This window comes from Electrona antarctica (assembly GCF_951216825.1).
Source record: "Electrona antarctica genome assembly, chromosome: 10".
Lineage (NCBI taxonomy): Eukaryota > Metazoa > Chordata > Actinopteri > Myctophiformes > Myctophidae > Electrona > Electrona antarctica.
In genome coordinates, this window is record NC_136791.1 from 47,491,042 (window position 1) to 47,515,152 (window position 24,111).

The window sequence follows — 24,111 nt, forward strand, 5'->3', positions numbered from 1 at the left end:
TTTTTTCCCTCTCCCTCTCCTCTCTCCCTCATCTTCTCGGAGACGAGTTTTGAAATTGCCTGCGTCAGGACTTTGCTAATTAAAGTCATACTTTCAAAAATGCCATAATAACTGTTAATTAGCTTGATGCTATTTTCAGCATAATTTGCTAATTAGTGGAAAACCTGTACAGCGTTTCCCTCTAATTACAGTATGGCTCCGCACGGCGCATCTGTGCCTTGACTCCAAATGATACCATTACAAAGTCCTGTATTACGCATTCTCTCAAAACAGTTAATTGCCTCCACAGATACTGAGATACTTCAGTCAGCTGATTTTTATGGTAATAAATGGACAGACACAGATGAGTCTCCCTGGCTCATATTTATGAAAATATGAAAAACGAAAAAAACAACCTCCTCATGAGATGCACGGAGTTAGTTTAGAATATAATCTGGCCGGTTCTTGCGATGATGTTGTTGTGTGCTCGTGTTGCCCGAGTTGCCAACACTTTTAATGAACTTTCATTTATTAGGCCCACACGTGTTACGGCCTCGTATAAGTGCGTCAAGTCGTAACATCGTAATTACGGCAGAATGGGGGGGGGGGGGGGGGTTTGGGGTAACGGCATCCGATTCAGACGAGGTAAAGACAAAGCGCTTGATTAATTCTACCTTCACAGGTAGTTACTATGTAAATACAAGTAGGAACATAATATGACCATTACTGAGAATGTAACTACCTTGTTGGCCACTGGTTATTTTCATGTAGTCTAGCGAGGGGGGGGGAGAACAATGGACATGACCGCAGCTTGACCCTAGTACATGTGTGTACTAGACACAAATTATGACTCATTAAGTGGTGGTGGAGGAGCGGTGATTGGCATGACCTTCGACCCCGGGACGTCAGCCCGTGCCGTGCCCGTGCCCATCCTCCTCGCTTTGCCCCGCGTTTTGGAGTTGACAGCCACCAGTCTGACAGGGCCTAGCATCGGCAGCCGGGCTAATTAATGCGCCACTTCAGAGACCCTTTCATTTATGGCTTCTGAAAGGCATTATTAAATTAATTAAACCACCAAGAGTTAGTCATTATGAAATCAGGAGGTTTACATGGATGACAGCGTTTATGAATTAAACATCCCCAAAGTTCCTCGCAGGAGATACCCCGAGCTGCGTGGCGGGTACCTAGTGCGACAGATGTTTGCCCCCCCCCCCCCCCCCCCCCCCCCCCCCCTCCCTCAAGCTAACCTGTATTGCAAGCGATTTAGGTCTCATTTGGGGGTTTGGAAAACTGAGAGCAAGAGAGAAAAAAGAGGTTCAGGGCAGCTAATGAGCAGAGAAAGAGAGGGGAAAAGGAGGTCACCAGCTCTGTTCATCTGTAGACAGTGCAGATGGTACTTTTTTCGTACCAACGCAACAATGGCGTACACCAATTTGTTGATCGTTAATAGATAGACGCTTCTCTGATGAATCTAGCAGAGGGTTCGAGATCAGTTGTCAAACTCGCACATTCGTAGCCTCCAAACATTTAGAGAGGGGGTGCTGCTTGTGTTTAAATCATCGCGATCATGTGATGTTAAGGCTACAAACGGTTCAAGAGATAGATCCCTTAAACTTGGGCTTAGCTGAAGAGCTCAGGGCAGAGATGAGTGGCTCACTCTGGAGCTGCAACGATAGACTCCTTTTCATCTGTGGACTGAGATTCGCAGATTATCTCAAGAGGCTCTCTATCTCCGTCCTCTCTATTTCTCTCTCTCTACTATCCCCCCCCCCCCTTCACCCCCCTCACACACACACACACACACACACACACACCACCACCACCACCACTACCAACACCCCCCTCCCTCTCTCACCCCTTGATTCACGAAGTTTGCCAGCAAGTGTCTTTGTTTACAATGCCAAGGGAAAATGTCAGAGCTGTTGAGAAAAATATCCTTAGAATCTATTTTTTTTTTTTCATCTTCTTAATCTAACAGTTTACTGAACTTGATAAGTGTCCTATCAACATGCTAATCAAATTACTTCGGAACCAAAATTGACAGTTTTCATTAATTATACAAGATTATTCTAATTGCAATTCAAATTTATTCATTCCGAACAGAAGGTATTCAGTAATATTTTACAAAATTTGCATATTAAATGGAGGGAGTTGTGCATTATGCATGGTAATGTATGCGCAGTTTCTTATTTTTAACTTCACGGCCATATGTGGTGTCGTTGTAGGAGCAGGTGAAAAGTCTAAGTGTGTTTAATTTGCTTGACAAACATTCGGCTGGAGCTTGTCAAGGGGAGTATTGCGAATGCCAATCTTTATTCTCCCTCTTTATTGATTACTCCAAACTCTAAACATCTGGAGGTAAATGGCACTGGGAGAGATGAACTGAATCATGGGATTAGTACCTTCAACGACTGACTCACTATCAATTACTTGAATAGCATAATTCAAGTGCGCCGCATAAAAGCTACAGTACCTTGGTTTCAGACAGGATTAATATTGCAATTTAACCCGTTTTGGCCAGACGTCGAAATAAAACAAAAGTCTTCTGAAAGAATATATATATATATTCAAAGATTTGCGCCGCATTTTCACGATTTTTCAAAAATAGCAGACCTACAAGCTCGTAGCGCGCCACTCGGTGGCGCGCTATGAGCTTGTGGGTCTGCTATTTTTCAATAGCTAAATTATAACATAATGGTTAAAACACCAAAAGGGGTTCCCGCTCAAAGTGGGTTAATGTGACAATGGAAGCATGGGAACGATATGGATGGCGTCCAACTCCTTCACATTGATGTCATAAAGCTAATGCTGTTATCTAAATACGAATGTGTTTAATTCCTTAATTTAGGCTTTGTTTGTGAAAATGAAAAGGGCTCAAAGCATTAGGGCACATGTTTTAAAAGGTAATGGATTCTGTGAGGAAAAACAACCTTATTTATTCAGAGGCAGAACGCAAAACCTTCCAATTTGCTCTTTGTTTTTATTTCCTAGAGCGGGCACTGAAGTGCAAACAGCTTACCAGGAAGCTGTTTACTACTGTACATGACAAAAGGATGTGTGTGTGCGTGCATGTGCGTGTGTATATATTTGTGTGTGTGTGTGTCTGTGTGTGTGTGTGTGTGTCTGTGTGTGTTATAGGGAGGAGGGGTTCTTCTTCTCTAGCTCCACAGGCAAGGTCTTGTGTTGTAATGTAAGCGTAATAATTATCAAACAGCATCGAGGGCTGTGGGTTTGGGCTTTAACACGTTTAGGCCTGACGTCGAAATTTAGAAAATGTCTTTTTAAAATGTCTTTTTTTCTGAAAAACCTCATGTTTCTGTATCAGTGGTTCTCAATATCTCATGTCAAGGACCCCTAGAATTATATGTATTTGGCCACCGACCCCCATCTGAAAATATGTTGTTCCAGGGACTGGAATATTATATATATTCAAAGATTTGCGCCACATTTTCACGATTTTTCAAAAATAGCAGACCTACAAGTTCATAGCGCGCCACTCGGTGGCGCGCTATGAGCTTGTAGATCTGCTATTTTTCAATAGCTAAAGTATGACATAATGCTATAAACACCAAGAGGGGTTCCCGCCCAAAGTGGGTTAACAGGGGGAGAGCATGTTTGATGTGTAGAATCAGCCCATAGTGCATCCATACAGGGTGACTAAATCGCACGGTTCATGGATCACATTAGTATTGCTCTACATCCACCCGTGCGCTAAAGGTGATTTCCATTTAGACACACATTTCCACATGAAGATAAATATGACTTGAATCGTAATTTCCCTGAAGTAAATATAATACAAATACAACATAATACAGTGTCAGGCCAAGCGGGCTAATAGATTACTAGCGTGTTTTCCATTTGTATGGTAAGTGGTGAACCTGGGTGGTGGTCTGGCGAGTAACAAATTGAATGTTTAATCCATTTTGGGCGGGAACCCCTTTTGGTGTTAGCATTATGTTATGCTTTAGCTATTGAAAAATAGCAGATCTACAAGCTCATAGCGCGCCACCGAGTGGCGCGCTACGAGCTTGTAGGTCTGCTATTTTTGAAAAATCGAAGAACGACTGACATAGAAACATAGCTTTTTCAGAAAACTGTCAGGATGTAGAAGACATTTTTAGAATCTGATCTCAAGGTCAAAACGGGTTAATCCATCTCAGTACAGATTGAGGGTATCAGAAGGAACCGGTAGTCATACACTTCTCTTGTGACTGGGTAGTATATTAGATATTTTTACTCTTTAGGGGTTTGAAGAATGTTGTTGGCTTAGCGTGAGGTGCAAAGTGGTAGATAAATGCAATTTCTTATCTTTTGTGAAGGCGCCTGTTATATCTCAAATAGGCATTTGGATTGACATACATGCAGTACAGTAGTATTTCCTGCTTGTTTGGTGGGGGTCCTTCTGTGATGCCTGGTTAGCGTTACGGTCTAAACACGAGATATCTGTCTGGTGCATTTTAGAAAGCTATTCTATTTGAACATTTATTTTAATTGCACTGCATGTATCCTATAATCATAACGCAATTATAAAAATTATAAAACAATTAGTTTGCTACTGGCAGGGCTATCTCCTCAATGTTACACGAGTCTTCCTTACGGAGGAAACCCGTGACGAATGTGCAAAACATACGCCGACGACGTCTTAATGTTACAAACATATTCTAAGTACATATTAAATCCTTTGATAAATGTTTTGCGCCGGCGTCATTTTTGGTGGAAGCAAGATTAACTTCAACCTCTCAGCGTCTCGTGTAAAGTGTGACAAATTGATATTTTTATATAGCGGTAATCTGTTTACTATGATGTTTATACGAGGAATTATTACAAACTAATTAAAGAAATCACTTTGATATAATTAGTCAGTTTTCAGGAAGCTCATTAGTAGTAATTTGCATGAAAAATAAGCCCTGTAGTGGTGCTCAGACCGAGCTACTCGATCTGCGTTTTATCTGGTTACACATCAAGCCCCCATTGTTTGTTGTTTGAGGCTGTCTGAAGTGGCCTAAAATATTTTCCGTCATTGCCCCAAGAAGCAGTGGGGTGTCTTTCAACAAATTCCTCCCCTAAAGCAAGTCAACCTGTATGTGGAAGTAGACACACACACACACACACACACACACATGCACGCGTACACACACATGCACGCGTACACACACACACACACACACACACATGTGCGCACGCACACACACACACACGCACACGTACACACACACGCACGTGCACACACGCACGCACGCACGCACGCACGCACGCACGCACACACTGTGTACATAAGGCAGGAGGGGTGAGCAGCAAAAAACACTGTCTATTTATCTGTCAGGTTCCTGACAAAGAACTGAGCTGACAAGGAAGGGTTTCCCCTCAGCGGAGCAGGGGGGCTTTATTCACCGTACTTACATGCCCAGTCTATGCCCAGAGACTCATGTTATTTGCAAATCACACTCTTTGAAAACTCACAAACGGGGCGAGACATGCCACGGTTTGCGGGATTGTCAGCTCCCTTCACAGCAGCTAGCTATATCGCTAACAGTGTGCGCTTTGCTAAAGGAAGCAGCTTTCTCTTAGCATTTGCCTCGCTGTCACTTTCCCCGGCACACGCGATGTGTCTCTTCATGCTTGGGGTCTCTCTCTCCCTCGGAGGGTTGCCATCTTCCCTTTGGACTGACAAATAATGCAACCCACTACCTCCACATAGAGCGAGAGGGAAGAAAATGCTCCTAGAATATTATCACAGCTGAGATAAGGGTACAACAGCTAAAGCAATTCAATTAAATGCATGTAATTAAACAGTAAAATCCTCATTGTTCATTTTGAAGTGTACAAATGGACCCATTTGGTTAATTTCATAGACTCTCTGAGTTAAATGAAAATGAAAGAATTTAACTGTATAGAAGAAAAGGAATTAAAACCCAGATTTGTTTTCAATGGAATATTCTATCCTTATGATACACTGACAGTTTCTTAGTGCTGGTGGTAGGTAGTACAAACAAGGCCTGTTTATTCTCTATACCTTTTTTTTCCCACCACGGACGAAATCCTCTCCTAAACATCCGGACAGAGAGGCACTTGTGTGGCGCTGATGTCACAGACCTACCTGGCCCGGCTCTCACAAAGGCTAAGGTATCATTAGCTAGGCCCACACAATGGCCATTCAACCCGGCCGCTACGCTCCTCAGGAACCGGCGAACAATGTTATTTTTTGTCTCAGAATTATAAAGACAGAGTTTTGCAGGAAACCTGACAGACAAAACCCCTTTAGAGGTAAATGCTCCAGGCGGCTTTTGGGTTTAATCTTTTCCCATTAGCATTTTGCTTCTCTCTCTCTTTCCCCCCCCCCCCCCTTCTCCCTCCCCCCTACTCTCACACAAAGACCATATTTACAGGGTCAAAAGTAAAGGCTCAGAGTCTCAGGAGGCTGCTTTTGGTATAGGCCATTACTGTGTATTAGTATCACTTTTTTTGTCCATTTATTTCTCATAGTCTGAGCCACTAAGCTAAAAATGAAGAGCATGCATTACAATATCTGACAAATGCATATTGCTTTTTATTTTTTTAGTTCTAATAGCCTAGTCAAAGTCTATATATATATATATATATATATATATATATATATAAAATATTCCCGCTAATAGAATTACTAAAAGGAAAGACCTCAAGTCTTTATTTAGGCAACAAAATAATGCAAATCATGTGAGCAAGTATATTACAAATTATTAAGCGATTATACTGGTGTGTGTGTGTGTGTGTGTGTGTGTGTGTGTGTGTGTGTGTGTACTCACTGTATATATAACAGTCATATTGTCAACAGCACAACAGCTGTGCTAAGGGTTCACATGGACTACCTTTGTGTGTGGTGTTGTGGAAGCGCGCGTGTACGTACGTGCATCCATGTGCACACATGCACTTATCCATCCATGTGTGCCTGTGTATATTGTGCGCGCGTGCGTGTGTCCGTGCGTGCGTGTGTGTGTGTGTATGTGTGTGTGACTCCATGTGTGTGATTCATTCCAGGGCAGTTTTAGTCCTTATAAAATATTCATTTTGGTTGTGCAGGGGCCTGTAATTGCCATCTCTCACCCTGAATTATTTATACCTCGCACAGACTGACAAAGCTTTGCCATACGGCCCCAGATGAATCAGAAAGCAGCCATCTCTGCTGCCAACAGCACTGGGCTTTCACACAAATATGGCAGCCACGTCTCTCTGCCTCGGCCTCTCTTAATTTGACATTTTCTTTTTGCTCTTGCCTTTGTCCTAGGTGCACAGAAAGGTTACCTGTTAGCTTTAACCCATTCTGGGCGGGAACCCCTTTTGGTGTTAGCATCATGTTGTGCTTTAGCTATTGGAAAAATAGCAGATCTACAAGCTCATAGCGCGCCACCGAGTGGCGCGCTACGAACTTGTAGGTCTGCTATTTTTGAAAAAATGTGGTGCAAAGCTTTGAATATATACTCTTTCAGAGCGAACGTTTTTAACTCAAATCTTTGCTTCTGGGAGGTGGTCCCTGAAACAACACATTTTCAGATGGGGGTCAGCGGCCAATTTCATATATTTTTGGGGGTCCTTGACATGAAATATTGAGAAGCACTGATATAGAAACATGAGGTTTTTCAGAAAAAAAGACATATTTTAAAAACACATTTTAAAAATGTCGACGTCAGGCCTAAACGGGTTAAGCACCGACCCGCTCTCTGTCTTTCTCTGACACTATACTAGCCCCCCCTCCAACCACACCTATACATGACAGCTCGCCGCGTACGTACGCCCGCCCGCCGTGGCGTTTTGTTTTTGTTTGGTTTTTATTTGTAGAAAGAGTTAATGCGGGTGGTATAGCCATGGCAGAGTGGCAGCCTGGTGCTTCATGAGGACTGACCCGTCCTGACAGCCACTTTAGATGTATGTATTAAACATTAGTAATAATGTGATGTCGGAGAGAGTACGCATGCACACATTGGTGTAATGGTGTATGCATGGACACACAGACAGCAGACCGCCGCCAACTCACAAGCCTACATTGTGCATGCCAGACACCCTCCCCTCCCCACACACACACACACACACACACACACACGCGCACGCACGCACGCACGCACACACGCATGCACACACGCACGCACGCACGCCCATGAGCACAGCCACACAGTACACACACACACACACACACCGAAGTATATATCTATGAATTCCCGCACACATTGGTGTATGCATGGGCACACAGCAGACCTCCAACTCAAAAGCAAAAATTGTGCACCCCCCCCCCCCTCCACACACACACACACACAGCAAATGGACACTCACACACACACACATACACACTCACACACGCATGCACACACACTTGCATGCATGTACCGCACACACATGGCCCTGGAAGGCAAGCATACACAAACACACGCGCACACACAAACAACCCCCCACTGTCCTGCTGGATCCAGCATGCCTGCCTGTCAGTAAATGGTCAAAGCCCCCCTGCTGGCCTTCCCTGTACAGCTGCGTTCCTCTGCTGCCTGCCTGGGTCTGATCACTCCAAGGTGCCACGGGAGAGGCAGAGAGAGAGAGGGGCTCTGTATGGCTCTCATTGTGGGGGAAGCTCTGGGGCCTTCTAGCCCATTCTGGACGGGGACCGATTTTGGTGTTAGCATCATGTTATGCTTTAGCTATTGAAAAATAGCAGATCTACAAGCTCATAGCGCGCCACCGAGTGGCGCGCTACGAGCTTGTAGGTCTGCTATTTTTGAAAAATCGAAGAACGACTGACATAGAAACATAGCTTTTTCAGAAAACTGTCAGGATGTAGAAGACATTTTTAGAATCTGATCCCAGGTCAAAATGGGCTAGGGCACCCTGCGTCCCAACACCCTAAATACCACTATTCACCCAGTCCAAGTTACTCCCAACATATGCTTATCTTCCATCTCACTAGTGCAAGCGAAGGTGCTGACTGGTATTTCCTCAAGGCCTCAAGCTCCGATGCTAACCAGTAATCAAAGCACCATATTTGCTCCCCACACACCGACCCCCACCGCCCGCCCGCCGCCCCCCCCGTGCAAAAATAACCTGGAGATACCAAGTTTCTCCCGTCCAGCTGCTGGTGAAGCAGGATAAACACACGGGCTGCCAGCCACCGCGCCGTGTTGTCGATGTGCGCGATTATTTTCGTAACGTCAGCAACCTCATCACGCAGCATCGCCCGAGACCTTTTGCAATCATTATCAATAATCGTTATACACGGGCGTTTGCAGCGCCGACGACGACGAACGACTCCAACAATATTTACCCTAACTCCAGTCGGGAATGTAAATGATGTTGGCTCTACGGCGCGCAAAAAAAAAAGTTTTTATTTTTTTTATTATTATTATTATTATTATTACAATAGAAGACAGAAGACATAAAAAAACAGCATAGAATTATTTATGTTTTGCGTGTTATTATATCGCCTTCAAAGCTTGCACTACTATGGAGAGAGAAGCCATACATACGCGTGGAGTAAAACAAAGAACAGCGTGCAACAGTACACAGCCTCAGCAGTATCTTGATGCGGAGGGGATGGGGAGAGGGAGAGGCAGAGAGAGGGAGACATGCTCGGGGCTAAAACATGCAGTAACGTGGCGGCGGGGCTGGAGCTAAGAGCTGCATAAAGCATTTTGACCTGAGATCAGATTCTAAAAATGTCTTCTACATCCTGACAGTTTTCTGAAAAAGCTATGTTTCTATGTCAGTCGTTCTTCGATTTTTTTCAAAAATAGCAGACCTACAAGCTCGTAGCGCGCCACTCGGTGGCACGCTATGAGCTTGTAGATCTGCTATTTTTCAATAGCTAAAGCATAACATAATGCTAACACCAAAAGGGGTTCCCGGCCAGAATGGGATAAAGCACACAGCCCCTGGTCCACCGTTAGCGAGTGATGGATAGTTAGCAGGAGCACAGAGTCCTCGTCTAATCTGTTACAGTAAACCTGCACGGGGGGGCCTGAAGGGAATCAGCCTGGGCTCACCGGCTAGAGGAGTGGGTTTGACGTGAAACCATTTGTGAAGACGAGCGATTCTCTTAACCCATTTTGGGCGGGAACCCCTTTTGGTGTTTCAATATGCTTTAGCTATTGAAAAATAGCAGATCTACAAGCTCATAGCGCGCCACCGAGTGGCGCGCTACGAGCTTGTAGGTCTGCTATTTTTGAAAAATCGTGAAAATGTGCCTCAAATCTTTGAATATATATTATTACAGAGTGAACATTTTAACTCAAATCTTTGCTTCTGGGGAGGTCCCTGGAGACATATCATTTTTGGGGTCCTTGACATGAAATATTGAGCACTACTGATACAGAAACATAAGGTTTTTCATTTTTTAAATGTTGACGTCAGGCCTAAATGGGTTAAGTAAGAAACTAACAGTGTCCAGAGAGAAAGACAGAGGGAGAGAGAGAGAGAGAGAGAGAGAGAGAGGGAGGGAAGGAAGGAGGAAGAGGTACCATAATGAGTTCTGTAGCCATGGAGTAAATGAAGAGGGATTGACAGAGTAGGGGATCCTCAAGTGAAATGATGTCAATGCCACTCTCCCCATTAGAGAGAAAGGGGGGGTGGGGTGGGGGGTGGAGGAGGAGAGGGTAAAGGGGGATGAATGGAGGGACACGGCTACACTCTGAACGTGCAGAGGGAGCACATTAACGCATTCTGGGCGGGAACCCCTTTTGGCATTATGTTACGCTTTAGCTATTGAAAAATAGCAGATCTACAAGCTCGTAGCGCGCCACCGAGTGGCACGCTACGAGCTTGTAGGTCTGCTATTTTTGAAAAATCGAAGAACCACTGACATAGAAACATAGCTTTTTCAGAAAACTGTCAGGATGTAGAAGACATTTTTTTAGAATCTGATCTCAGGTCAAAATGGGTTAATTATTTGTGACACCTTCCCCGCAATGCCACACATCTCTCCCAATGAAAAAATATGAAATATGAAACAACAAAATCAACTCACAACCAGCGGCAGCTGGTGAAAGAGTAAAGGGAGCAACATGAAAAGACAACAAACTCGGAAATAGCCAATACATTCTATCAAGCCGCGCAGGTGTGATATTTGATGTCGAACAATAATAATGACAATGACATCTTGCCCCCCCCATACACTCTCGTATATAGGAGACAAGGCCGAGCCCTGAGTGAATGGAAAGGGTTAATTTACCAAACCCAATAAGGTGGGATAGTAAGGCACTTGTTCCCTGATAAAGAAGTGATAGGATCTGTGGGTCTGGTCCCTGGGCGCTTGTACACAGGGGTAGAGCAAATATTGTTAATGCTCTGTGGTTTACTTCGGCTAAGGCGAGAAAAACAGCCCTGCTTGACGAGAGAAGACAGCGGGCGAACCCAGACTAGCGACAGCAACGGTCACGCAGCTCAGCTCTCCGGCCTCCCAGGGACTTAATGGGCAGACATATCAAGCCCACTCAGTTGCATAAATAAGTGCTCAAGAAAGATTAACCCATTTCGACCGAGACCGAGATTCTACAAATGTCTTCTAAATCATGACAGTTTTCAGAAAAACCCATGTTTCTATGTCAGTGGTTCTCAACCTTTTTCATGTCAAGGACCCCAAAAATTATCTGCATTTGGTCGCCGACCCCCATCTGAAAATATGTTGTTTCAGGGACCTCCCCAGGAGCAAAGATTTAAGTTAAAAACGTTCATTTTGAAAAAATATATATTCCAATTTTGCGCCACATTTTCACGATTTTTCAAAAATAGCAGACCTACAAGCTCGTAGCGTGCCACTCGGTGGCACGCTATGAGCTTGTAGATCTGCTATTTTTCAATAGCAAAAGTATAACATAATGCTTAGTTAAAACACCAAAATGGGTTCCCGTCCAGAATGGGTTAAGATCCATAAGTCGCTCTCTATTTCTCGTTTTTTTTATACCTTGGCCCCGCCTCGTCACAATGGGAATCTGAATGCAGTTCACTGGAGGGCCTAATAACTGGAGCGGTAAGGTAGGTAGGGGTAGGGAAGGGCGGGAGGCGGGAGGCTTGACATTAAGACCCTGGCGTTTTGGAAATCCGATACGCTATTGACCCGTGTACTACTATCTCAGCGTAGAGATCTGGTGTCAGCAGATTGTAGTCTGGTGTTGGTAGCCAGGTTTCTTACAGCAGGGCTCCTGTAACAGGGGCCCATTGAGTCTGGGAAGGAGGAGGCAGCTGGGTGCCTGATGGGTTGGAGCTGGTTTACTGATCGATACTCACCGCCCTGCAACGGATGACCTCACTGTCATGGCTGCCGGCTGTGGACACTGCATGCTAGTCATTAGTGCCGGGGCACCAATCAGGAGCTTTAGCTTGTCAATACACCGACTCTGGTGGATTGCTACGGGCCCATCTGTCAGTGTATTGTGTGACGCGGGTCCTAAATAAATACGGGGGCCCAGCCTTATTGGGCAATTAAAACAAGGTGCCCCCAAAAACAATACAAAATATATCTAGGAAATTATTTGAGGTCAATATTATTTAACCCATGTTGACCTGAGATCAGATTCTAAAAATGTCTTCTACATCCTGACAGTTTTCTGAAAAAGCTATGTTTCTGTGTCAGTGGTTCTTCGATTTTTCAAAAATAGCAGACCTACAAGCTTGTAGCGCGCCACTCGGTGGCGCGCTATGAGCTTGTAGATCTGCTATTTTTAAATAGCTAAAGCATAACATAATGCTAACACCAAAAGGGGTTCCCGCCCCAAAATGGGTTAATTAAATAAATTAAATAATTCTGTTACTTTTCTTTCACATATTTTTTTATACGGTATGTCGAGTATCGCTTATAAGAAAGAAAGAAATTATCTCTAAGAGTGACACCTTGGGCCTCATGCGATGATTACAGTGGGAACCTTCTTAATAATACAACATTATCCTTATTTGCCCTCTCCGCTCAAATCAAAGGGAAAGGACATTGATGCGTGAATGCCATCAACCCCTGCAATTAAATTGGTCACTTGAACGAAGGAATGAAGGCCGTCCTCAACCTCCCCTGTTTGTTTTTCTCCTTCTCTCTTTTTTGCCTTTCCTTGCCTTTCCCTCCTTCCTATTCCCCTTTTCCGTTTGATGACGGGGAGCAGGGTGAGCTAGAATTAGGCCGACGGGTCTCTCTTTGAGTGTCAGGACTAAAATGATCAGAGTAAAGATAAGAGGGTCTAGCAGACCTCAAATCAGTCAAAGTGCCAAAGTCGGCCTTTTTCTCCTCAATTACCGGGTTCTGTGAAGCCGGGGGAGTGGAAGGCACAGAGGCTTGCTGCATTACTAAAGAGACAATCTATTTCCCCTTTGACCAGAGGGAGAGAAATCATTATGGCATGATTAGTAGCTTCGGCAGTGCGGGCGACGAGCATGGAGGTACTACGGGATAGAATCGTATTAATTGCCGCCGTCCGAGGCATGAACGGGATTGTTTTAGCGTTGATTTGTGGGACCCCGTGTGCGATGAGCTGTCGGGAGGTAAAAAGCCGAAGTCAGGTCTTAGTTATACTGGCAGACCGAGACAGAGGGAGAGAGAGAGACAGAGACAGAGAGATTGTGTCAAAACGAGCTTCCTTGGCTCCTCTGTAAGTCCAACTCTATATGCCTCGTCTCCTTCTCTTCTCTTTGTCTTTCTTCACACTTCATAGTTTTCCTCCACACCTCCCCTCTATCCGTCCATCCCTCCCTCCATCCCTCCACCTCCATCCCTCCCTCCACCCCACCCTCCGTCACTCAGATGAGCTGCACCACTACCCCTCCTCCCCACTCTCTCTCTCTCTCTCTCTCTCTCTCTCCCTCCTCCAACTGATAGCTGCCTTGGCCGATTATTTCATCCGGCGTGGGTCCGTCGAGAGCCTCCTCTACCAGCTTTGGAAGAGCTTTAATTAGCCATGTTAATATCCCCTTCATTGGCCTTAATATCACTCAACACCTTCCTCCATCTCGGCGGCCACCAGGGTCCCTCTGTCCTGTCAGAACAGCTGATTATTGAGAAGGATAGCTTTAATCAAACCTAATTGCAGTTCATTCTTTCTCCCTATCCCCCTTTGCCCTCCGTTGCCAACATCTAATGGCAGCGACGACTTGATATCCCATTAAAAAACAATTAAACAAGCCTCCTTTTGTCTCGTGTGCGTGCCAAAACACCAGCACAAACTTCTGTAGATATTTAAGAAGTAGAAGAGAGAGAGACAGGGGCCTCGTCTTAATTGCTCGCCTTTCCACCAAGGACCAATTTGCCGCGTGCTCATGGAGAATCTTAACCCGTTTTGGGCGGGAACCCCTTTTGGTGTTAGCATTATGCTGTGCTTTAGCTATTGGAAAATAGCAGATCTACAAGCTCGTAGCGCGCCACCGAGTGGCGCGCTACGAGCTTGTAGGTCGGCTATTTTTGAAAAATCGAAGAACGACTGACATAGAAACAGCTTTTTCAGAAAACTGTCAGGATGTAGAAGACATTTTTAGAATCTGATCTCAGGTCAAAATGGATTAACCAACTCTAATGTAATGGATGCTATAGCTACCGCTATGGCTGCGGACTGTGAAAATTAAGCTTATCTTTTTAGTAGGGAAATTGTGCTTAATTGCCTTCATAACAGTAAACATATAAAGGAGCCTCTTTATGATAGTGTGGGCGCGCAGTTTCTGCTGCTTATTGTTTCGTAACTTTTACAGTATAGGCAGCAGCGCTGCAGAAGAGATACAGTAGGATGTACAGTAAAAGCCGTCCAACTCAGAAAGACAGTAGTTTTTTTTACAAAGTCACAGCACTGCCTGGGATATGTGTGTGCGCGCACACACACATAAACACACACACACACACACACACACACACACACACACACACACACACACACACACACACACACACACACACACACACACACACACACACACACAAGACTTACAGGCACACAGACTTGCACGCGCGGCGCGGCAACCTAACCCAATCTGTATGAGAGGCGACAGACAAATAAAAGTCGTATTTCAGGCCTGCTTTCCGCAGATGTCTGCTGCTCTACATTACGACTCTTTGGGGAAATAAAAACAGGGTCAGGGAATTAGAGTACATAATGGTCATTTTGATGATCAGCCAACAGATGCAACCCCCGAAAAACGCACTGAGCACAATCAAGCAAAATGCACTAATGACAAGTCAGGTTTTTTTATGGCCCTTCACCGCACACCGACAGGCAATCAGCATTCTGGCGTGGCTTAAAACGCCTCTTATTGATGTCCGAGCCAAAGCCCCTCGGATGCGGAGGGGAAAATATTTTCTCACCTCTCCTCTCTCTCTCTTACTCTCTCTCTCTCTCTCTCTCTCTCTCTTGGGGTCTTCGGTGGAGCACCCGGTATATTGGAGTCTATTGGAGAACGCTTCCAAATGACCACTGCATGTGTTAATGTGGTCGGGGTTAGGAGGGTCATTTCAGAGGCTGATTTATGGCCTGGCTGGGATCCCACCACGGAGCAAACGAGACGTCCTGAGTGTTGTGAAAGCGTCCACACAAGGCGGCCACACAAGCCACTGTATTTGGCAGAATAAAACGGACCAATGCAATCCATGGTGCAATCTATGGTAATCCAATAAGTGGCCGGCGATGCTGAGAGCCAAGTGTTACAATAGAGACCACGATATTGCATACATAGTAATCCTAGTGAAGGGTGATGAAAAACAAACATGCGGCCGAGTGTTTACGACGAATTTGAGAACGCGGGAGAGGAGCCGTCGGTCACGATTCTGCAGAATGGACGAGTCAATCACATTGTTTTTACACACTGTGGTTGTATCAGATCGTAGACAATGGATTACCTTTGGGATGACTTTGCCTATTGCCCTCCTTGTTAAGCTCCCTTTATCTGCCTCTTTTACCATGTTATTGTATCTGTCAGAGTAAGCCAAGGCCATGTTTAAAGTATAGCTCTCAATAGAAGACGATATCAATAAAAGCCTCAAGTCTCTGGGAGAGAGAGAGAGAGAGAGAGAGAGAGAGAGAGGGAGGGAGGGAGAGGGAGGGGGGGGCGTGAGAGAGTGAGAGGGGAAGAGACAATGAGTGGGAGAGAGGGGGGAGAGAGAGAAGGAGGGAGAGAGAAAGAGGGAGAGGGAGGGAGAGAGTGAGAGGAAAGGAGGCTCACAGGCTAACCAACCCTAGATCTCACTCAGACGTGACATTTGTACAGAGACGATTAGCCAGGTTGTAATTTGTGGCATAATTGCCTCACCCACCCACCAGTGTGTGCATGGGCGTGTGTGTGTGTGTGTATGTGTGTGTGTGTGGATGTATGCATGTGTGCATGTGTGTGTGTGTGTGTGTGTGTGTATGTGTGTGGCGTACGCCGCCGGTCCCAGGAGTGTCCGCCTAATTGCCTGACAGCACTATAAGTTTTGTGGCGCGCTCTCACCTTGTTAGGTCCTTTATCCCTGATGCTCTTCAAACAAGACCTGGTCACAGGTGGGCCTCATTTGCCTCCCTATTGAACAGGAGAACTTTAATTGCACAGGGGGCGTTCTGGGATTAAAGAGCTGGGAGGAATATCAAGTGACTTCCTGTATGCTCCGTGGCAGATGGGTGTTTGGGAAAGACCAGCGAACTCATCCGAAGGGATGGCAAGACAAAGAGGTCGAAGCTACATTAGCAATAGCAAATAATATGGAGATTGTGGAGAGAATGGCACGTATCGCGTACAGTACGGCGGTGGCTGTCAATCTCTTTTGAGCTCTGGTCTACTACTGGTATATACAGTACATTTCAACCAATCTTCAAGGACCCATATCCCACCCCACCTATCCCCACAACACAATATAACTACTGTATACATTATATTTATATATTTTATTTTTGTTAATTTTATTTAACTTTTTTGTATTAATATTTAACCCATTTAGGCCTGACGTCGAAATTTAAAAAATTATATGTAATATGCCGCCGACCCCCATCTGAAAATATGTTGTTCCAGGGACCCCTCCAGAAGCAAAGATTTGAGTTTAAAACTGAAACTCTGAAAGAATATATATTCAAAGATTTGAGGCACATTTTCACGATTTTTCAAAAATAGCAGACCTACAAGCTCGTAGCGCGCCACTCGGTGGCGCGCTATGAGCTTGTAGATCTGCTATTTTTCAATAGCTAACGTATAACATAATGCTTAAAACACCAAAAGGGGTTCCCGCCCAGAATGGGTTAACATAAATGATCTTAAAGTCACATTTATACTGTACTTGCTTGCGCTGGTGAGCTTGTAGATCTGCCGTTTTCAGTGTGCGGCACTGCTCTTCCCATTTCCAAAGATTTTCTTACATTTGATGGATTTATGAAATATTATTCAAAAAACATTTTTGATACATTATACCACTGGTTCCCAAAGTGGGGTCCGGGGACCCCTAGGGGTCCTTGAGGGAGTTCCAGGGGGTCCCCAGCTAAATGATAGTTTGGATAAATGGACCCTTATGGGTCTGTAACTCTGAGAGTGTACAAATGACATTGATTTTTACAATATACATTGGGGGGGTCCCAGAGATAGAAATGCCATTAAATGTAGGTCCATAGTAGCCTAATGCATGTCAAACTGGAGATCCTTGAAATTAAATGGGTTGAGAATCACTGCTAGAGCCGTAAAAATCTCCTCTTATGGGGGTCCCTGGCATATATTTTGAAATGGAGGTCCGCGGGCTAATTAGTGTACAATTTACAATTACAATTTACAATTTAGGCATTTAGCAGACGCTCTTAATCCAGAGTGATTTACATTAAGCAATAACAAAAGCATAGCATACATCACATATATAAAAAGTAGTTATCATGAATCATGCGTAAACTAAGAACGTAACAGTGGAGTATCTATGTAAACTATACATACTATACTATATTATACATGTGTACTATAAAGTGCTATGACTACATAAAATGCAATTCTAGTGCTGTCTACGTAACAAGCTATAAGTCTGTTTAAAATACTATCTAAGTCTACATAAAGTGCTATCTAAGGGGCTAGGCTAGGGCAAGTGCTGCGGGCCATGGTGGAGTCTGAAGAGGTGGGTTTTCAGACTACGGCGGAAGTGTAAATTTGGTCTGGGCGTCCTTGACATGAAAAGGTTTGGGAACCACTGCATGATACAGTATATAATATATAGTTGTGTGCGTGCGTGTATGTGATTACGGTATGCCACTGTAGTGGTCCATGGACCACACTGGTTGAGGAACAGTCCAGTACAGCATGGCCTCCTACCTACATCTACACACACAGGTTGGGATAATGTCCCTCTGCTGGACATCAGTGAGATGTGGAACATTTCTTTTCTGACTGCCTGGAGCTGGAGCAATGAAAGCTATGCCTTCAACACAGTCAAATCCTTAGTATTCATTTAACTGTTGCGTGTAACAAACGGTGCCGTTTGTACGCTCTCCGAGTTAAATTAAGACTTTTACAGTGTTCCCCAATCCCTGCATGTCTGAGAACAATTATTCAAAATATGCAGTGACTTTACCATTTCAGCATTTGGCTCGTTGACGACATACATGATGATGAGTTACGGTATGTACTAACGTATTTGTTTTTCTCTTTTTGTTCTGTGTACTCTTTCAGATTCTTCCTCAAGTTCTTCCTCAAGTGCAATCAGAACTGTCTGAAGAATGCAGGGAACCCACGAGACATGCGCAGATTCCAGGTGATTCCAGACTGTGATACGCAAACATGTGATGGTGACGGTGATACGCAAACATGTGATGGTGACGGTGATACGCAAACATGTGATGGTGACGGTGATACGCAAAACATGTGATGGTGACGGTGATACGCAAACATGTGATGGTGACGGTGATACGCAAACATGTGATGGTGACGGTGATACGCAAAACATGTGTTTCACGATCGCACGCGCGCACGCGTGCATATATATATATATTATTATGTACAAATACATGTTCCTTCTCGCAACGCAGACGCGCGCACGCTCGCACGCACGCACGCACGCAGGGCCACACAAACATTTCTACTCACAATCATTCATGCTCACACATGAACACAATTATATTACTGGCATTAAGGAAGGCCAAGCCATAGAGAGAGAGAGAGAGAGAGATAGAGAGAGAGAGAGAGAGAGAGAGATAGAGAGAGAGAGAGAGAGAGAGAGAGGGAAGAGATTTTGTGTGCTCTGCTCTGCGGAACACATGTAAAGAATATTTATTAGGGAATACCATCTGACACAAATAAGGATATAGGATTTAAGAGGTGCCATCAATTGTGCTCCTGACAGTTCTCTGAGCCCGAACGCAGAGGGGAGGAGAATCCACATGTAACAACAGTGTTAACTCAGGGATGGTCTTGGCTGTGGAAACAAACGCAAGCGTGCACACATGCACACACACACACACACACACACACATACGCACATATACACGCACACGCACACGCACGATCCTCTGCAGAGCCAATGAAAGCCATGTGAGATTGTGTACTTGGACAAAATGCAGCCACTTATGCCAAAAGGGCAAAACCCAATGAGTCCTTCCCTCTGTGAGTTCTTAACGCTCAATTATACACAGTAAAAAAATACAGAGTAGAATCCCCCCCACATAAAATGTATCCCATTTGTAACTCAGAGAGTTACAAATGTACCAAATAATAATGGGTCCATTTGGTTACACGAACGCTCAGGATTCGACGGTGTAGTGCATCAAGCAGTTTAGCCTTGAACATTATTGATCCTGCCTTTCCTGTGTTCATCCATCCATCCATCTATCCATTCATTCATCCCTCCGTCCACCCAGCCCACCCTCCCTCCGTCCACCCAGCCCACCCAGATACTCTCAGTAGTCCTGTAAGTCAAGGTGAGACAGAGAGAGAGAGAGAGAGAGAGAGAGAGAGAGAGAGTAGTGCACGTGGACGACATGCACTTTCTAACACAAACTGTGGGAGAGTGCGTCCTTCACTGTCAACACACAATCTGTGATAGACACACAAGCTAGGTATCCTTCATGACAAGCACACGAGCGGGTCTCCCTCCTGCGTGATGTCACAAAATAGCACAACCCCATGGCAGCCACACCGAGGGCTCCCCACAACCCCCCCACGCCTCCTCCACTGCATGATACAGTATAGAACCCCTTTTGGTGTTAGCATTATGTTATGCTTTAGCTATTGAAAAATAGCAGATCTACAAGCTCATAGCGCGCCACCGAGTGGCGCGCTACGAGCTTGTAGATCTGCTATTTTTTTTTAAATCGAAGAACGACTGACATAAAAAACGCCAACCCCATGGCAGCCACCGAGGGCTCCTCCCCACAACAACCCCACACGCTTCCTCCAACTTTTATCTCGCAAAAAGAAACGCAAGGACGTGGAAAACCAAGGACTGGTGCTCACGTCTCAAAGCAACAGACATAATTATAATGCCGAATTATGTCTAATCTACATTTTCGCATTAAATGGACACCGATGATATGGCTGTGTGCATCAGATGCACGCCAGGTTTCACATTATTGTCAGCCCCCCCTGGCAGGGAAATTAGGTGGATTTTAGTCGATCGTGTCTTGTCCCAGAGCCAACCAGGGCCAGTGCAGTGCAGTGTTATATTTTTTTCTCCCAAATAGATTTCCCAGATGCTCCACTGTAGGTGTTTCTCTGGCCAAGGTTGTGTATTCTGCATGCCTTCCACTACACTTATTACCCCCCCCCCCCCCCCCCCCAAAACCAGCTGGGGGCCAGAGAGGGCCCAATCCATCATCCTCGGCTTGGCCCAGCTCTGAACCTGCTCACAAGAATGGAGCTCTTTCACCTACCCCTCTCCCCCCGCCCCCCACCACCACCACCACCCTCCCCCAAACCAACCAACCAAAAAAAAAACGCACCCCCCCCCCCATCCCCACCAACTCCAAGCTTACCCCCCCACCCCCCCCCCCACCCCTAAATTCCACCGCTACACCGAGGTCACTTACCGGCGAAGTGAACCTGAGAGGGGCTCTCTGTTTCCGGCCCAGGAACACTTTGGCCCATTCACACGCGGTTCCACTGTTTGGACGATGTGGTAGTCAAAGAAAACAACAACAAAAATAAGCATTATGAAATATGGAGTGTGGATTGGAATCCGATCCTGGTAAAATGTTTGTTGAGTGATGGCCCAGAGCATACGGTTCAGAGGCTAATGATTCCAGTAATAGTTTAAAAGGGAGGCCTTCCGTCCTCAAATAGATGTACACACGCTGATCAATAATTCTGAGCTTCAATTATGATGACAGTTGTTAGAGTGGGGGCAAACGGAAATGGCATTTGAGAGACTTAAAAAGTCAATTAGCCGTACGTACACAAGCGCAAGACACCCCAAATGCAACAACACAATAAACGCAGAGGCAGCTGTCATGTGATCCGGTTTACCTACTTAAGCCCCGTGTTATACCTCATCGTACAATGGCGTCTCGCTGAGAAAATAGTCGATGGAAGTACAAGCTCACAATGATACCTGCTGTGAACTTGTAGATTTCGAAAATAGGCATTCAGACTTTCAGAGGTTTCGTTTGCCAGGTTGAAAGCGAGAACAGAGAGTATGCGCATTGCATAAAGTGAGTGGCAAAGGGAGTTTAACGTCGTTTAACGTTGCTTAATGCAATCAAGATAGGACTTTTATGTTTGGATGTAGGGGCTGTCCAAGGCCAGAAAGTCGTTTTTTTTTGCCACTCAGTAGTAATTTCTGCATGACTTCCGTGTATGATGATGATGTCACGCGCATACATACCCTCTATATCCATTTCCATAGGCTGATAATCAATAGCGGGATTTTTTGTGGTGTTAGCATTATGTTATGCTTTAGCTATTGAAAAATAGCAGATCTACAAGCTCATAGCGCGCCACCGAGTGGCGCGCTACGAGCTTGTAGGTCTGCTATTTTTGAAAAATCGAAGAACGACTGACATAGAAACGCCAACCCCATGGCAGCCACCGAGGGCTCCTCCCCACAACAACACCACACGCCTCCTCCAACTTTTATCTCGCAAAAAGAAACGCAAGGACGTGTAAAATATATATCCATTTCCATAGGCTGATAATCAATAGCGGGATTTTTTTTTCTTTTCAATTGTGCATCTCATAACCATTTCTTGCCAAGACAAACCTGGAGTCACCTGGAATCTGCTCATGTCTCGTGGAATCCCTGCACTCTGTTGCTCTTGAATCCTCTTCACAGATTAAATCTCTGGCTAGTTGTTGAATTAAATGACGTGTTACTCTTTGACTCCCTTTCCCGCAGGTTGTCGTATCGACGACCGTCAACGTGGACGGCCATGTCTTGGCCGTGTCCGACAACATGTTTGTACACAACAATTCCAAACATGGGCGAAGGGCTCGCAGACTCGACCCTTCAGAAGGTACGCCTCCTTATCTGGAGCATGGTAGGCACATTTTGACATCTTATGATTTGCTACGCTCTTTTTTTCCCCCTTTTTTTCCCCCTCAGGCCTGACGTCGAAATTTAAAAAAAAAAGTTTTCTAAATCATGACAATTTTCGGAAAGATTTGAGGCACATTTTAACGATTTTTCAAAAATAGCAGACCTACAAGTTCATAGCGCGCCACTCGGTGGCGCGCTATGAGCTTGTAGATCTGCTATTTTTCAATAGCTAAATTATAACAATGTTTAAAACACCAAAAGGGGTTCCCGCCCCAAAATGGGTTAATGGTTAATGTGGTTAAACGCTAACGTGACATGGATGCGTTCCAGGTCTCAATGGATTAAGGTAATGCATCAAATGACAGCGAACGTGATCTTATGATTTGCTACGCTCTTTTTTCCCCCTCTCTCTCCCTTTTCTCTTCCTTTCCTACCTCCTCCTCTCATCCTCCCATCCGTTATAGACCTAGCATGGTCCTAGTTCTAGTTCCACACGACTCTCTGTTCCTCATCGTCACATGCACTTTCTTGTTAAGTTGCTTTTTTTGCCTCCCTCATGCATACTTATTGTTGGGTCTCTAGACTGGAAATAGCATCGCTTGGCATGTAGCCGTGACAACGATAGCACCTCTGTGCCACAATTAAAACAAAAAAGAACGCTATACTATTTCCAGTCTTCCAATCTTATTTGCGCCTACCAAAAAAAAGTAAAACTATTATGTGAAACGTGATCAAATTGCTTAAGAATTTGTCCGTGAGGTCAGTTTCCTGTCGCTCTGCAGAGAACAGGAGGACGGGTGGGTGTTGGGCGGGCGGAGGGGGGTTTGAAGGTGGGGGGTGGCTGGCGGGTGCTCTGTATGAGAAAAACAGAACTTACTGTTTTTCTTCCAAATGATTCCATATGATAGACTGATTGCCTACTTGGCTGAGAGGGGGAGAGAGAGAGAGAGAGAGAGAGAGAGAGAGAGAGAGAGAGAGAGAGAGAGAGAGAGAGAGAGAGAGAGAGAGAGAGAGAGTGGAAGATGGAGAGAAACAGGACCACCACCAAACCATGGGAAATCCAAAAAGTAAAACGCACTAAACATAACCTTGTGACCCCGATGGCCTCCACACGCAGATGCGGGAGCACAGCACACACACACAGCACACACACACACACACAGCACAGCACACACAGCTGAAAGATTACAGGAAGAGAAGGGAAGGAAAAAAGAAAAGAACGGAGCAGGGGCCAATTGTGCAAATTGCTTATCTTCAGATTTCAAGAGCCAATTATGTCTGGGCAAACAGTTTATGTACACCACTGACTAAAACAACCTTCTCCACACATTAATGGGCATTAATGGTTCTATCACCAAAAGCAAATGTAATGTTTAATACAACAACAGCTAATAAAAAAAAAACTAGGACTAGACAATTAATATATCTTGGTTCACTCGGGTCCTAGTGGGGGGAAGAAAAAAAAGCTAATCTATTTGTTTTTGTCTTTATTAATGACTCTTCTACTGGAGAACAAAATCAAATAATTAAAGTCCTGCCCCGAGCACCAAAGTCATTATGTTCGTTGACGTTCTGTTTGTGTGTCTCACGTTTATGACACGATAGGTGTGGATCGCCTAGCAACCAGTTTCTTAATGAGGAGAGCAATTAAGGAGGTTGAGCCCTCGCCTCCATGTTCCCCACGTCCCACGGGACCGCCCTGTGTAGTGTGTGTGTGTGTGTGTGTGTGTGTGTGTGTGTGTGTGTGTGTTCTT

At 45.0% G+C, this 24,111-nt stretch overlaps 1 protein-coding gene across 1 annotated transcript in view; it reads left to right on the top strand.

Moving 5' to 3' along the window:
• LOC306931280 (transcription factor COE3-like) overlaps positions 1–24,111 on the top strand; it is a 97,454-nt gene that overhangs the window by 36,971 nt on the left and 36,372 nt on the right. The window contains 2 exon segments of the mRNA XM_079512583.1: positions 18,562–18,643; positions 22,217–22,334. Coding sequence (XP_079368709.1) covers positions 18,562–18,643; positions 22,217–22,334 — 200 coding nt within the window.